The following is a 17,360-nucleotide window of genomic DNA, read 5'->3' on the forward strand; positions in this document are numbered from 1 at the left end:
AATGGGGGGTGGGGGAGGAGGAGGAGGGGAGATGGCACGAGCACAGTTAAGTCAGTACCAGTGATGTCTGGGCAAGGGCACCAGCGCCATGAGGTGATCCTCAGATTCTTGAGCTGAACATTTTGCCAGGGGGCAGACGGCACAAGTGGGGGGGGGGGGAAGGGGAAGAAAGAAGACAACTTAAATTATTCTACAAAACATTTAGTTTTATTAAGGATTGTTACTACCAGAGCCAGAGAAAAAGAGCCCACGGGATGTCCATTGGGAAAGGCCAGAGCAGAGGCGTTTTTCCAGGAAGCTCATTGTCAGTGAGAGCAGGGTGGGAAGGGGAGGGGATTCCAAGGAACTGCGTGGGCGCCATGTTGGTTGAGGGCGGACTGAAGAGTTGGACCCTGATTGCCTGGAAAAGAGAGACAGCCAGTGGTAGCTGGGAGCTATGTAGGAGAAGAGGGCCAGACTCCAGGGAGAATATGGAGAAGTGCCCGGGGCCTAGGGCAGGGGAGGCAGAGCTGTGGTCCAGGATCTGAACCTTAGGAAAATGGCCTTGAGGAGGCCCAGGGAGAGGGAAGACAGGGGAAGAGAGTGAGGTGGGCTCCAGGTCTCCACTTGTCCCCAAGCCCAGAGTTGTGGTCTACCAAGGGGTTACTGATGATGAGACAAGGGGGCAGGGACCAAAGGGATGAGGGAGGGTAATGTCACAGGGCTGGAGTCACAGCCTGGGGCAATGAGTAGAGGGGAAGGGGCCAGAAGGCACAGATAGAGATGGGTTGGCAAGGTCCTTAGTCTAGCCCTAACCACAGCAGCGCCAGTCAGTGGGCAGCCTCCTCCTGGGGAGGGCCTTCCCTTCTCCCACCTCTCTGTCTCCGTTTCTTTACCCTGGATCTCCCATTCCCTTGAGCAGGACTAGCCAGGTCCAAGCCAGAGGTGATCCACCAACTGGAGCAAGGGGATGCCCCGTGGAGGCCAGAGGGGAGAGTCTCAGGGAGCAACTGTCCAGGTGAGTGAGGGATTGACCCCCCGGGAGACCTCCTGCTGGTCAGTCCGGTCTGAAGCCAGGCCTGGGGGAGAAGAAAGCCCTGGTTGTCTGGAAATGAGAATCATGAAATAGGTATGGCTATTAGGGCCAGAGGCCTCGCATCCGTGCAGGTGGCCAGGGTCCCACAGGCAGTCAGAAGCAAAGTCTCTTCCTTTACCTCTCTTTTCTGTGTATTTTCTTAGGGTTATGGCTTATCTTTTTCTTCTTTAAAAAAACAAAACAAAACAAAACTCTTAAAAACCCCAAGAAAAGGGGCTTCCAAAAGAATTCCTTTACAGGTTTTTCCATTGATGTTTTATTTTGAAGTCAGTCACTTGCTAGTAAAGAGCATCCTCCCAGAAGACCCTGTTTCCACTTCAAGAAACCCAGAGCAGTCGCACCGTCTCCTGGACGACTTGGGACAGACAGGTGGGCAGAGGCGCCCAGCTGTCCTCCTCTTCACGTTCCTTTTCTGACTCTTCACAGCATGGTCCCCTCCACCTCGCCCCTGCCTCGGTCTGAGGCATCTTGTTGGTTGATCTCCTCAAGCCAAAGGCAGAGAATCTTGCCATCCTTTTTGCCCAGCAGCAGTTTGCCTTTTTTGCTTCCTCTCTGACCTGTCCTTGCTGCACCAGCAGGATTGTTGGGCCCTCTGGTATTAGCTCTTTCTGGTCACCTTTTACTTTCTTTGCCAGTTTGATGAATGGGAGGTCGTAAGCCTTGGTTTTGTTTCAGTATACTTCTGGTGGTAGAGATTTGGAACAATATTTTTCTCTCAAGGGTTTGTTTTTAACTGTTAACCACTTACTTCATGGGGAATGACTCAGTCTAAAATGAATTCCCTCTAGATTTTGAATGTTAGATTTTTTTTCAGAGTTTTTAAGGCAATTTTTCTCCCAGTTCACAATTTTTTTAAATCAGACTACATTTTTATTTATACCACAGTGTTTTGTTTTGTTTTGTTTTTTGTTTTTAATAATAGCTTTTTTATTTCCCAAAATACATGAAAAGATAATTTTCAACATTCACCCTCGCAAAATCTTGGGTTCCAAATTTGTCTCCTTCCCTCCATCTCCTAGACAGCAAGCAATCCAGTATAGGTTAAACATGTGTGATTCTTCTAAACATATGTCCACCTTTATGATGGTATGCAAGAAAAATCAGACCAAAAGAGGAAAAAATGAGAAAGAAAAAAACAGCTAAACAACAAACAACAAAAGATGAAAATACTATGCTTTCATGCACTTTCTGTCTCCATGGTTCACTCTCTGGATGACTGCATGTCGGAATTACCTTGAATTACTCATGGTTGAAAAGAGCCACATCCATCAGAATTTGTCATTGTATAAACCTGTTGCTGTGTACAATATGTTCTCCTGGTTCTACTCACTTCATTTAGCAGCAGTTCATGTGAGTCTCTTCAGGCCTTTATAAAATTATCCTGCTGAATATTTCTTATGGAATGATATTTTGTAACATTAACATAACATCACTTATTCAGCCATTCCCTGATTTACTGGAATCCACTCAGTTTCCAGTTTCTTGCCATTACAAAGAGGGCTGCCTTAAAGATCTTTGCACATGTGGGTCTCTTTTCCTCCTGTAAGATCTCTTTGGGATATAAACCCAGTGGAAACACTACTGGGTCAAAGAGTATGCACAGTTTGATAGCCCTTGGGCATAGTTCCAAATTGCTCTCCAGAATGGCTGGATCAGTTCACAACTCCACCAGCCAGGCATTGGTGTCCCAATTTTTCCACATCCCCTCCAATATTTGTTCTTGTATTTTCCTGTCATCTTAGCCAATCTGAGAGGTGTGTAGTGGTACCTCAGAGTTGTCTTAGTTTGCATTTCCCTAATCAACAATTATAGCATTTTTAATACATCTAGAAATGGTTTTAATTTCTTCATCTGAAAATTATTTGTTCATATCCTTTGACTGTTTGCCAAATGGGGAATGCATCTGTTCTTCTCTTAGCTGTGGTGGAATCCAGTTTGTAGATGGCTGTTGATCACTTATCTGTGTGAGGAACAGCTTTTGGTCAACTCTGCATAAAGAAATATCAAAACTTTATATGAGTTATTTTTCTATAGCTTTCAGATGCTGATTGGTTGATATAAAATAACTTGAGACATGGCAATACTAGGCTCCCCATATCTTTACCTTTTTCATTAGTTACTCAAAACTATACATATCAGCAAGAATTTTTATTTTACATGAGAAATTCCTTTGCCCATTGGATTAGTATATAGCATTAAATCTATAGGTGAATTTAGGTAACATTACCATTTTATAAAAAATTATTATTACATTAATTTTTTAACATTTCTATATGAGTCATGTTGGGAAAGAAAAATCAGAACAAAAGGGAAAAACCATGAGAAAGAAAAAAAAAAAAGTGCTGAAAATTTAGTGCTACATTTAGTCTCCATAGTTCTCTCTCTGGATGTGGATGGCACTTTCCGTGGAAAATTTATTTGGAATTACTTTGGCTAACTGAAGAGCTGAAAAGAGATAAATCTATCAGAATTGGTTATTGTACAGTCTTGCTCTTGCTGTGTATGATGTTCTCTTTAACGAGCAACGATTCTGCTCACTTCACTTATCATCAATTCATATGTTTCTGGACTTATCTGAAATCAGCTTAATATCATCGTTTTTAATGACTATCTTGCCAATCATTTGTACCTTCCTTTATTTCTGTAAAGATTGCTTTGTCATTGTTTGCAATTACTATTTTTATATAAGCCCTGAATGTGAAATGAGGAACCAAAGTCAAGGTAACTTGACCTATTCTTGTGGCTACCTTTTCTAGACATTGACCAATCATCCCCTTGATGATCCATTTTACAGCTTGTGTTCTCAAACTTTTCTTGAAAATCCTGAAATTGGACATTCTCTCCCTCTCACATACAGCTCCAAAAAAAAAAGATCTCTTTGATATCTTTGGTACAATATTTACATAGTGCACCTTTGAACTGCCTGAGTAAAAGAAACTAATCTAAATGCCTCAGCTGGCTATTGATCATCCTTTGTTCTTGTAAAGGACCCTAGTGTCTTGATTTGCAAGTAAATTGAATTGAGGTGAGCCAGATGTGGGCAAAGTCACTCACTGCTCCTCCAGAATCATTAAAGTTAAGGCAACTGGCAGGATCCCAGGATGCAGCGGGAGACCTTGGTTTTTCCAGGTGAAGGTCCTCCCAAGGGAGCAATGCCCCTTCGGGAACCAAAGGCTAGATAAGAACCGATGCAAAAGATGGCCCAGTCGCCAAAGAATCCATTTTCAAGAAGAAGAGGCTCAGAGTTTCTTCTTGAAAGGAGCGTCTCTCACTCACTATGTTGCCATGATAACAGGGCCAGATACAGAATCCTCTTGGTTGTCCAAGGCCATCACGACCTTCTTCCTAAACTTTTTTCTGCTCTCCCCCCACAGCCTCCAATCCACTAACAATAGTCTCCTTCTTTTTTTGGTTCCAGGTATTTTCTCCAGCAGTCTTCTCCCTTTTCATCTTCATCTCCTGGTTTCCTTTAAGTTCTGCCTAAGATCTTACCTCCTATAGGAAGCATTGTCCTAGCCCCTCTTAATTCTAGTGCCTTCCCTCTTTTAGCAATCTCAAATTTAACCTGTGTGTATCTCATTTGTATGTTTGCTTATCGTGTCCCCCACTGTTAGACTGTGATCTTCTCAAGGGCAGGAACTACCTTTGACCATTCTTTGTTTCCTCAGTGCTTAATACAATGTCTGTCATAACAAATGCTTTAAAATGCTTTCTGACTAACTCCAGGCTTCATCCTTACATCCTGTCATTTAGACCTACATTAAATTTGTTTTGATTCATTTTGTTTTTGCTGAGGCAATTGGGGTTAAGTGACTTGCCCAGGGTCACACAGGAAGTGTTAAGTGTCTGAGACTAGATTTGAACACAGGTCCTCCCGACTTCAGGGCTGATGCTCTATCGACTGTACCATCTAGCTGCCCATAAGCTACATTAAATTTTAATACTTATCTCATAAAACATGTAGTTACCTAGAAACCTTGTGCCTTTGAATGTCACATATTGAGTTCTATGGTGCACAGACACATGGAAAAAGAAAAGTGTTCCATTATCCTAAATTTAAGGAAGATTTAGATTCAGAATCTGAAATTTATATTGAAATTGTCAATCTTCCACTTAATGCAAGAAGATGACCATCTACCTGCTACTTAAATATTTCCAGGTGTTGTAAGATATGCTCCATTGTGTGGACCATGGACATAGAAATGACAATTGAGTTCCTGTTGTGTTTCAGGTACTATTTTGTTGATAACCCTTGAAGAAATCACCAACATTTTTCTGAGTGTCAGTTTTCTGTTATAAACTGTAATCACTGTTTTTCACAAGGCGGTGAGAAAGCTCAATGGGAAACCTTTGTTAGACTGGAAGTGAACTCCAAAAAGGCTGATTTGTTCTCCCTTTTAAAGTTTAACAGTAATTGCTTCTGGAAGAGACACAGAACAAGAACTAAGTGTACAGCAAGCGGGTACCAGGGATATTTCCATTTTCTTTCTTTTTTTCAGTTTGGGACACTAGGCTTGAAAACAAGAAGTCAGCTCCAAAACTGGGCATTTCTGTAAAGCAATTGTTCCAGGACAGATTCACAAAGGATGATTTCTGTGGCTCCAGCTTGAGAGAAGCCTGGGACTGTGATGCCAGATTAGCAAGGAAGCAGAGCATGGAAGATAAAAATTCTCAGCAAGTTACCCAAAGGGAAATTCCAAGTACAGCGACTTGTTGTGCAGGTGATAAATATGTCCAAAGCATCAGTTTGGGACCACAGCTTTTTGTACAGCATAGAATATCTCTAGGAAGGGATCCTCTCAACAACAGAACAGGCAGAGAGAGTTTCACTTTATCATCAGAACCAAAGAAAGGTCATAAAATTTGCTCTAGGGAGATAGTTTCTACATCTAAATCAGATGTTACTGTGTATCAGAGACTATATTCTGGAGAGAAACCTGGTGAACCTAATGAATGTGGGAAATCCATCTTCCTAAGCCCAGCCATCAAACCCCATCAGAAAATTCTTAATAGAGAAAAAATTCATAAATGTCATCAGGCTGGAAAGGCTTCCTCCAAAATCATGGAATTAAATGAAATCCAACAAATTCACAAAGCAGAGACACCTTCTGAATGCACTGAACATGGGAAACCTTTCAATCACAACCCATCCCTTCCTTCCCATCAAAAAATTCACCCTGAAAAGAAATCTTACGAATTTTTGAAATCCTTCCTCCAGAATTCGCAACTTCCTCGCCACCAGAAAATTCATAATGGAGAAAAGCATTATGAATGTAATGAATGTGGGAAGACCTTCAGCCAGAGAGGTTACCTTCCTGGACATCAGAGGATTCACACTGGAGAAAAGCCTTATGACTGTAAGGAGTGTGGGAAGGCCTTCCGCCTGAGAGAACACCTCACTCGACATCAAAGAATCCATACTGGAGAGAAACCTCACAAATGTAATGAATGTCGAAAGGCCTTCCACCTCAGCACAGACCTTACTCGGCATCGGATGGTTCATACTGGAGAGAAACCTCATAAATGTCATGAGTGTGGGAAGGCCTTTAGCCAGAGAGGGCATCTTACTGTGCATCAGACGATTCACACTGGGGAGAAACCTTATGAATGTAATGACTGTGGGAAAGTATTTCGCCTGAGAGGACTTCTCACTAAGCATCAGACAATCCACACTGGAGAAAAACCTTATGAATGTCATGAATGTGGAAAGGCCTTCCACCTGAGAGAACAGCTTACTCGACATCAGGGTATTCATACTGGAGAGAAGCCTTATGAATGCAAGGAGTGTGGGAAGGCCTTCTACCTGAGCACAGAGCTTACTCGACATCAAAGGATCCATACCGGAGAGAAGCCTTATGAGTGCAAGGAGTGTGGGAAGTCCTTCCACTTAAATACAGACCTCATTGGTCATCAGAGGATTCACACTGGAGAGAAGCCTTATGACTGTAAGGAGTGTGGGAAGGCCTTCCATCTGAGAGCACACCTTTCTCGCCATCAAAGGAGTCATACTGGAGAGAGACCTTATGAGTGTAATGAATGTGGAAAGGCCTTCCACCTGAGCTCAGATCTTACTCGACATCAGAGGATTCATACTGGAGAGAAACCTTATGAATGTAAAGAGTGTGGAAAGGCTTTCCTACTGAGCACAGATCTTACTCGACATCAGAGGATCCATACTGGAGAGAAGCCCTATGAATGTAATGAATGTGGGAAGGCTTTTCACCAGAGAGAATACCTTACTCGACATCAGAGGATTCATACTGGGGAAAAACCTTATGAATGTAATGAATGTGGAAAAGCCTTCTGTCTAAGGGAACAGTTTACTCGACACCAAAGGATTCATACTGGAGAAAAACCTTATGAATGCAAAGACTGTGGAAAGTCCTTTCGCCTAAGAGAACTCCTTACTTTACATCAAAGAATTCATACTGGAGAGAAACCTCATAAATGTAATGAATGTGGGAAGGCCTTTAGCCAGAGAGGACATCTTACAGTACACCAGACAATTCACACTGGGGAGAAACCTTATGAATGTAATGCATGTGGAAAGGTTTTTCGCCTGAGAGGACTTCTTACAAAACATCAGATAATTCATACAGGAGAAAAACCTTATGAATGTAATACATGTGGCAAGACCTTCAGCCTGAAAGGACATTTAACTCGTCATCAGAGCAACAAAAGGCATCTCTTGTAAATTGACCTATCTGGGACTCTTAGGGCTTGGATATGATGGAGATAAGAAATAAAGCAACTAAATAACTGGAGGGTATTCAACTTTTATAGATTTATCGGTTTACCATAATAAAGGGGATTATAATTGATTTATATAATGTAACATCCATCAAAATGCCAATGGGTTGTTTTTTGGTTTTGTTTTTCTCACAGAAATAGAGGGGTATTTTTTGGTTTTGGTTTTGGTTTTTTAATTTCATAGTGAAACAAGCAGGCCATAATTTTAAAATGTTGATAAATCACTCAGGTATTTATAAAGGGTCTCTGTACTCTAAGCATTCTTAGAGTCTTGTGGTCTTGTGTAAGTCTTATGGTAAAAAAGACATAAATAGCTGAAACTATCTTTACCCTCAAGAATTTGACAGTCTTGTGGGGGGAGACAATGTGTGTATGTAATAGCAATTATGTAGCATCTATTGTATGTCAGATATTCTACTATGCACTTTGCAGTTATCTCATTTGAATTCTATCGTGATCTCCATTTTACAATCCAGGAAACAGGCAAACAGTTTGTGTCTTGCCCAAGATCACACACTAGGAAGTTTCTGAAGCTAGATTTAAACTCAGATCTTACTGACTCTAGGCCCAGTGCTCTATCCACTGTGACAATCCACCTTCTACTTAAATGTTTCCAAATGTTGTAAGGATGCCCCATTGTATGACATGAAATGACAATTGAGTTCCTGTTGTGTTTTAGGTACTAGTTAGCCTTGAACAACTCATTGGAGTCTTTCAACTCACAACCCAGTCTTTACAATAAGATTCACCCTCAGAGAAAACCTTACCAATGTATTAAACATGGAAAGGTTTTTCTCCATAGTTTACAGCTTCCTCCTCACTCAAAAATCCATAATGGAGAGAGGCTTTGAGAATGTAATGAGTATCTTCAGTATAAAAAACTTCATACTAGAGTGAAAAGAAACGAGTGGGGAAAGGCCCTCATCAAGATAATGAGGTCTAGATATGGGGTACCTAAATGAAATTAGGGTTTAGTTGAGGTCTAGTGGAAGGTTTGGGGTACAGAGAGTCAAATAGAGCTCCCCTGCAACCCCTTTGTATTCAGTGTAAGGATACGGAGTTAAATGAGGTCTAGAAGAGGTGCAAAGAGTCCCCTGTAAAGGAATTACAGGCCAGAAAAGCTAGATTGATAAAAGAGGTTTATTATGGGGTTTGGAAGTAAGGTTAAAGTCTAGTTAAGGAAATAGGTGAAGGTAGAGATAAGAGGACACTGGAAACAGGATTCCAGTGGACAGAGATCCCTGGCATGCCAGGCGTAAGGCTGGTGTGTTTGGAACCTCTGCAAAGAGAGGATTCCAGTTTGGTTCTTTTATAATGAAAGATTCAGCTAAAGGGGCCTGTGGGTGGAGTCCCAGGTTGGCTCCTTTTGATTTTCAGTAGGGGCTTGAGTTTGCTTGGTGGGGATTGGGAAACCTGAGCAGATCATTAGAATGGGGGCTGGGACAGCCCAAGTTGGCTCAGATCCAATGGGAGCTGGGAGAACCCAATTTGGCTCAGATCCTGGTGGGGGCTGGGACAGGCCTGGATCTTCTATTGGAATTCAAAGGGACCAGGATTTGTGAATCAAAGGTTCTTGGATTAATAATGCATCAGCTAAGGAGGGGTTGGGAATCTGAAAGAAAGGAATAAATCAATTCTTAAAGGGACCACAACCCACATCAAAGAAAGGACAGCTTATTGGACATTTAAAAATTCGGACTCAAGAAATCTCAATGATTTTGGAAAGGCTTCTGTTAAGGGAGAATTTCGATAACATCTGATTGTTCATACTAGAGAAAACCTTATGAATATATGCATTGTAGCAAGACTCTTTATGAACACAGCTTTCCCAGCATTAAGGAGTCCATTCTAAAAAGAAACCTTTTAAACTAAATTACTAGTTTTTTCTCTTATCATCTCTGATTTCCTGTGCCCAGGATTTCCAGTTCACAGAGATGTGATCTCTTATTTTGATCAAATGGAAGTTGAAGCAAGAAAACCTGAGTTGCTGCTTGTCCAGGTGAGTGAGGAAAAAACGGGTATATGTGAGCTGTGATTACAAGAGGCATCTACATATGTTAGAGTAAGGACTAGCTTTGGGAGGGCTGGAAGACTTGACTTGGAATTCTTTTTCAAGTTTTTGTTTTTGTTTTTTTAGCAGTGGTTTCCTCAGCAAATCCCATGAAGCCTCAAATTCCCCATCTATAAAATGAGACAATTGGACTCCATGATTTAGCTCCCTTCCAGGTTAAATCTATGCTCCTGTAAGAAGTCAGTGTTTGGAATTCAGATGCATGGAATTCTGAAAGTGAAAAAAAAAAAAAAAAAAAAAGGTTAGCCTTTCCAATATGAGCACTTTCTTAGACTTTCAAGTCAACAAACATTTAAGTGCCTGCTGTGTACTAGGCTCTGTTAAGGACATCACTTGCCATGGAGTTCACAGACCAGTGACAGCCTGACAGCATCTGTATAGAAAGCTGCTATGGGCAAGATAAATTGAAGCTAATCAAGATAGGGCAGGCACTAAAATTAAGGAGGATTAGAAAAGGTTTATTCTAGAAAATGGACTGTAGCTGGGAGCATTCTAGGCAAAAGGGATGTAAAGGAAGCTGAAAGAGTCAGGTGATGGAGTGTCCTGTTCACAGTACAAAAAGTAGGCCTATTCCACTAAATTATAGCATATACTGGGGGAAATAAGGTGAAAAAATAGGGGAATACCAGGTAGAGAGGATTTTATATTTGATACTTCTACTAGGGAGCCACCAGAAGTTATGAAACGATGGTGATACAGTCAGGTGAGAACTTTTTAGAAAGATGAACTTGACTGGGTGATTGACTGAACTGGGAAGAGACATGAGACATCTACAGGCTCTTGCAGTGTCTTAAGTGTGATGTAATTGGAACCTGAATCAAGAAAGTGACAGTATTGGGAGAGAAGGGGGAATATGGGAGAAGTGTTACAAACTTTGCAACAAAGAGTAATAAGAAACATAACTCTTCATTTATGAGCTTGGACTAGTGGAGGATGACTTGGAAATCATTAGGAAAGGAGGGAAAAAGAAGAATTTGGGGAAAGATAATGAGTTTCATTTTGCATATGATGCAATATGAATATGGTAAAAGGGAGAGAGTGCTTTCACTAAATCCTAGAGGAGAATATCAAGAAAAAATGGTAATTGACAATGTTAAAGCTTTCAAAGAAGTATGAGGATGAGGATGAATGGCCACTGAATTTAGTAATTTAAAGATTATTGGTAATTTTAGAGAAAGAAGTTTCAGTTGAGTAATGAAATTAGAGCTAGACTATGGAAAGTTTCAAAGAAAGCAAGGAAAAGGAGTTGGAGACATCAGTTATAAATTGTCAGCTCTCAATGTTTAACCCTAAAAAGAAGGAAAGATATTTAACAGTATCTCATTGGCTTGCATGGATCATTTTTAGGATTAGAGAGGAACTTTTTGGTTTGGGGGAGAAGGATTGTGGCCATAGGAAAGGAGTTATAATGGGAAAGTTACTGAAATTAGTGAAAAATGGAATTACTAGATGAGAAATATACCAAGGTAGATGATGAGAGATTTGCACACATAAAATGATTTGCTTTAGCAGGCAGAATATTTTCATCATTCTGATAGGAATGAGTGATGGGAAAAGCATAAGATAGCTCTTCATAAAATAGTTTTTTGTTTTTGTTTTTGTTTTTTCAGTAAGATAAGAGGCCAGGTTCTCAAATGAGAAGTGGAGTGGAATGGAAGGAAGCTATAAAAGGAGGATTGGGGAGGAATGAAAAAATTTGGAAAAGCTGCTGTGGGGAGTGTTAGGGGATCAGGGAGATGTCAAAGGACTTCTTTGCCACAAATGGGGTCCAGCTGAGATTATGTTACCTAAATTTGTAGTGGATCTAGGCAGAAGTTTCATGATTTTTGCTCTATTCAGCAACATGAGTAGGAGTGAAGGATGCTATGTAATCCAAGGCAAAGTTTTGCATAAATCATCATCCCAAATCCCATTCCTGCTTTCTGTGGCTCAATCTTTTTTATTCTTGGAGACTAATTCATGTATAGGGAGTTGGGAGGTAAAGACTCCCAACTGTCCTATAGTGAAAGATCTTCAGGAGCCTTTTCTATGGGCTCATAATAAATGTGTTTAAGAATAAATGTGCTTGAAGGTCAGTTGCACATATTGCTTCCTTTTTTGTTTTTTAAACATTGTTTACATATAAAACAATCTTTATAAGAATAGAATTTCTTCAGACATTCTTTCTTTTTTCTATTGCTGGCAAACCAGCTACATGCTCACTGAAACTACGGAATGACTATTCTGTGTAGCCAATGAATTCCTTTGAGAAATTGCCAAATGGAATACTAACAGAAGGAAAAGATAAATTCATATGGAGGGAAAAAAACAATATCGCGATGAATGGCAATTTAAGATTTATTTTTGTAGTTGCGGTAGTTCATAGCATGGCTTCTATTTTTGATCATGCTTTTCAAAGAGCCTGCCATCTCCATTACAAGAATACAAACCCAAGTAAAATCTTGATCTGGTTATTACAGTTTTGGTAAGATGTGACTACAAGATCAGCCAGGAAGGCGAAATTTTCTGGTGCGGTGATGGATCCCATTTGCACATGAATGTCTAACCTTTCTGGAAGTTTAGAAACAATCTAATATCAAGGTGAGAATGTGAAAGAATATATTGCACTCGGAAATAATCATATATGCTTATATGACATATAAAATCCTATAATAATCATTGCATGAAGCCCCAAAGCATTATATGCCTGTTCATGACAGTTTAGAATCACTGCAGAAAGAATCCTATTATGACTGAATATGCACCTACTTGTTGTCCTAGAGAAAAAGTAGCTGTGTAGCAAAATTAGACCATTTCTCAATCATTGTCTCAAAGACCCAAGGGTTTTGTGTACCACTAAATGGGAAGTGCTGCAAGAGGACTAATAATGGAGTATGCTGTTTCCTTATAAGAAGATGATGGACTAAACTTGATTACTTATGTCATTTTTAAAAATCTGTGTTCATTATAAGGAAATTATTTTTATCTTAACACAAGCATTTAAAGATTTTTTTAATTAAAAAAAAGGAAAATTACTTTCAACAAATGACTTTCAACAAAGTAATGGGCAAAACAAAATCTTTTATGCTACCAGTACCAAAAAAAAAAAAAAAAAAAAAAAAGCATTAAGATGTGATCTCAGGCAGTGCAAAAGAAAAAATAAAATTGAAAGTGACCACTAGGGAAATTAGACTATGCTTACAGATATGAAATCATGAACAGTATATGTCTATCAAATGACATTTTTGTTTGTTTCTCAAAGAAAAACAATATCAGGGAGGGGTGGACTTACTGTAATGAATAGTGGATATCTCTGAAATAAGATGATGAAAGATATCTTCCCATTTGCTAAAGGGCCCAGAGGACTCACTACCAGGATAAAAAGCTATCTCTTCTAGCAATAAGATTGGATTCCCCATCTCAGGTATTTTGCTTTGTGCTAGAGATGACTCAGTAAGAAGGGAGAAAGGTTCCTCTTCTCTCTGGTATAAACACAAAAGACTTAATTAAAATCCATTGAAGGAAAGGAAAATGGGAAGTCCCAGAGCACATATCACACCAGATAACTTGCAATTGATAGTATTCCCTCAAAAGTAAATTTGTGTGTCTTGATGACCCAGTCTAAAGAGAAAAATCCCAGGGCATTTGGTAAGTTCCCAAGAACTTCATAGAAAAGGAGAATTTAGAAGGTTCTTTTTAATTTTTTCAAACAACAAGTTCTTATTATTCATTTTAAAGGCAAATGGAACAATTTTTAAACATTGTAATCACACTCATGACTCGTTTCATACTTTCCTAGCATCCAGATCCAGTTTTCTAAGGATACAATTGTATCACCCTCTAGAAATAATTTTTCAAATTATAGTATTTCTTATACAGTGGTTTCCCGAATATTTCAATAGAAGAAAAATTAGAAGCATGATAATAGCATAAACAATGTTAGAGATTTAAAGCATAAAACAAAATTGCCCGGTGATATTAATTCAGTTCAAAGCATTTCTGAATTATCTAGAAAATTCACTTCATCCACTATCAATTCTGTCACTCTAGGTTGATTGCATTTGAAGTAGAAGAGAGTAATTCTGATTCAATTGCATTTAATTCAACTTCTCATCCTCCTCAGGGCTGATTGGATTTGATAACCTTGCCTGGGCACTTGATAAGTTCCCAAGAACTTGATAGAAAAGGAGTATTTAGAAGGATTTTTTTTTTTTTTTTACTTTTCTCAAAGAGCAAGTTATTCTTATTATTCATTTTAAAGTTAAGTGGAACAATTTTTAAACATTGTAATTACACTCACAGCTCGATTCATACTTTCTTAGCATCCAGATCAGGAGTTTCTAAGGATACAACTGTATCACTCTCTAGAAATCATTTTTCAAATTACAGTATTTCTTTTTTTTTTCCCAAAAGAAAAACAGGATAATTTTTATTTTTGGGGAAAATCTCTAATTAGAATTTCTACCAACTATTTTATTTTATTTTTTTTAAAAAACTTTTTATTGACAGAACCTATGCCAGGGTAGTTTTTTACAACATTATCCCTTGCACTCACTTCTGTTCCCATTTTTCCCCTCCCTCCCTCCGCCCTCTCCCCAAAGATGGCAAGCAGTCCTATACATGTTAAATAGATTGCAGTGGATGTTGGATATAATATTTGTGTGCAGAACCGAACAGTAGTTTTCTTGTTGTTCAAGGAGAATTGGATTTGTAAGGTATAAATAACCTGGGAAGAAGAACAAAAATGCAAGCAGTTTACATTCATTTCCTAGTGTTCTTTCTTTGGGTGTAGCTGCTTCAGTCCATCCTTGATCAATTGAAACTCACTTGGATCTTGTCTTTGTTGAAGAAATCCACTTCCATCAGAATACATCCTCATACAGTATCGCTGTTGAGGTATATAATGATTTCCTGGTTCTGCTCATTTCGCTCAGCATCAGTTCATGTAAGTCTCGCCAATCCTCTCTGTATTCGTCCTATTGGTCATTTCTTACAGAACAATAATATTCCATAACATTCATATACCACAATTTACTCAACCATTCTCCAATTGATGGGCATCCATTCATTTTCCAGCTTCTGGCCACTACAAACAGGGCTGCCACAAACATTTTGGCACATACAGGTCCCTTTCCCTTTTTTAGTATCTCTTTGGGGTATAAGCCCAGTAGAGACACTGCTGGATCAAAGGGTATGCACAGTTTGATAACTTTTTGGGCATAGTTCCAAATTGCTCTCCAGAATGGCTGGATGTATTCACAATTCCACCAACAATGTATCAGTGTCCCTGTTTTCCCACATCCCCTCCAACATTCTGCATTATCTTTCCCTGTCATTCTGGCCAATCTGACAGGTATATAGTGGTATCTCAGAGTTGTCTTAATTTGCATTTCTCTGATCAATAGTGATTTGGAACACTCTTTCATATGAGTAGTAATAGTTTTAATTTCATCATCTGAAAATTGTCTGTTCATATCCTTTGACCATTTATCAATTGGAGAATGGCTTGATTTCTTATAAATTAGAGTCAATTCTCTATATATTTTGGAAATGAGTCCTTTATCAGAACCTTTGACTGTAAAAATGTTTTCCCAGTTTATTGTTTCCCTTCTAATCTTGCCTGCATTAGTTTTGTTTGTACAAAAACTTTTCAATTTGATATAATCAAAATTTTCAATTTTGTAGTCAGTAGTGATCTCTAGTTCTTCTTTGGTCATAAATTCCTTCCTCTTCCACAGGTCTGAGAGGTAAACTATCCTATGCTCTTCCAATTTATTTATGATCTCATTCTTTATGCCTAGATCATGAACCCATTTTGACCTTATCTTGGTGTATGGTGTTAAGTGTGGGTCAATGCCTAGTTTCTGCCATACTAATTTCCAATTTTCCCAGCAATTTTTGTCAAATAATGCATTCTTATCCCAAAACTGGGGTCTTTGGGTTTGTCAAACACTAGATAATTAAGGTTATTGGCTATTTTGTCCTTTGAACCTAACCTATTCCATTGATCAACTAGTCTATTTCTTAGCCAATACCAGATAGTTTTAGTAACCACTGCTTTATAATATAATTTTAGATCTGGTACAGCTAGGCCACCTTCATTTGATTTTTTTTCATTAATTCCCTTGAAATTCTTGACCTTTTGTTTTTCCATATGAACTTTGTTGTTATTTTTTCTAGGTCATCAAAATAGTTTTTGGGAAGTCTGATTGGTATAGCGCTAAATAAATAGATTAGTTTAGGTAGTATTGTCATCTTTATTATATTTGCTCGCCCAATCCAAGAGCATTTAATATTTTTCCAGTTAGTTAGATCAGACTTAATTTGTGTGGAAAGTGTTTTGTAGTTTTTCTCATAAAGTTTCTGATTTTCCCTTGGCAGATAGATTCCTAAATATTTTATACTATCAGTAGTTACTTTAAATGGAATTTCTCTTTGTAACTCTGACTGTTGGATTTTGTTAGTGATATATAAGAATGCTGATGACTTATGTGGGTTTATTTTATAACCAGCAACTTTGCTAAAGTTGTGGATTATTTCTAATAACTTTTTAGTAGAATCTCTGGGGTTCTCTAAGTATACCATCATATCATCAGCAAAGAGTGATAATTTGGTTTCCTCATTGCCTATTCTTATTCCTTTAATATCTTTCTCAGCTCTTATTGCCATAGCTAGCATTTCTAATACAATATTAAATAGTAATGGTGATAGTGGGCAACCTTGTTTCACTCCTGATCTTATTGGGAATGGTTGCAGTTTGTCCCCATTACATATGATGCTTACTGCTGGTTTTAAATAGATGCTGCTGATTATTTTAAGGAAAAGTCCATTTATTCCTATACTCTCAAGTGTTTTTAATAGGAATGGATGTTGGATTTTATCAAATGCTTTTTCTGCATCTATTGAGATGATCATATGGTTTTTGTTAGTTTGGTTATTAATATGGCCAATTATGCTGATAGTTTTCCTAATATTGAACCAGCCCTGCATTCCTGGTATAAATCCTACTTGATCATGGTGAATTATCCTGGGGATGATTTTCTGTAGTCTTTTTGCTAATATTTTATTTAAGATTTTAGCATCAATATTCATTAGGGAGATTGGTCTATAGTTTTCTTTCTCTGTTTTCAACCTACCTGGTTTAGGTATCAGTACCATGTCTGTGTCATAGAAGGAATTTGGTAGGACTCCTTCATTCCCTATTTTATCAAATAATTTATATAGCATTGGGGCCAATTGTTCTTTAAATGTTTGGTAGAATTCACATGTAAATCCATCTGGTCCTGGGGATTTTTTCTTAGGGAGTTGTTTAATTGCCTGTTCTATTTCTTTTTCTGAAATGGGACTATTCAAGCAATTTACTTCCTCCTCTGTTAGTCTGGGAAGTCTATATTTTTGGAGGTAGTCATCCATTTCACTTAGGTTATCAAATTTATTGGCGTAAAGTTGAGCAAAATAACTCCTTATTATTTCTCTAATTTCCTC

The 17,360-nt window shown here is 38.6% G+C and overlaps 1 protein-coding gene across 9 annotated transcripts in view; it reads left to right on the top strand.

Moving 5' to 3' along the window:
* Positions 1-17,360, top strand: part of LOC100921915 (zinc finger protein OZF-like) — a 52,132-nt gene that overhangs the window by 5,655 nt on the left and 29,117 nt on the right. For 4 of the 9 annotated variants that reach the window (XM_023495476.2, XM_031949541.1, XM_031949542.1 and 1 more), the window contains 2 exons: positions 902-997; positions 5,575-8,305. In XM_023495476.2, the coding sequence (XP_023351244.2) occupies positions 902-997; positions 5,575-7,769 (2,291 nt within the window). In that variant the 3' untranslated portion in view covers positions 7,770-8,305. Of the gene's footprint in view, positions 1-901; positions 998-5,306; positions 8,306-9,741; positions 9,825-12,355; positions 14,391-17,360 lie in introns of those variants that run through there. The other 5 variants (XM_031949546.1, XM_031949545.1, XM_031949547.1 and 2 more) reach the window with 5 other exon arrangements.

The sequence above is a fragment of the Sarcophilus harrisii genome, chromosome 2 (assembly GCF_902635505.1).
Source record: "Sarcophilus harrisii chromosome 2, mSarHar1.11, whole genome shotgun sequence".
In the NCBI taxonomy this organism is placed as follows: domain Eukaryota; kingdom Metazoa; phylum Chordata; class Mammalia; order Dasyuromorphia; family Dasyuridae; genus Sarcophilus; species Sarcophilus harrisii.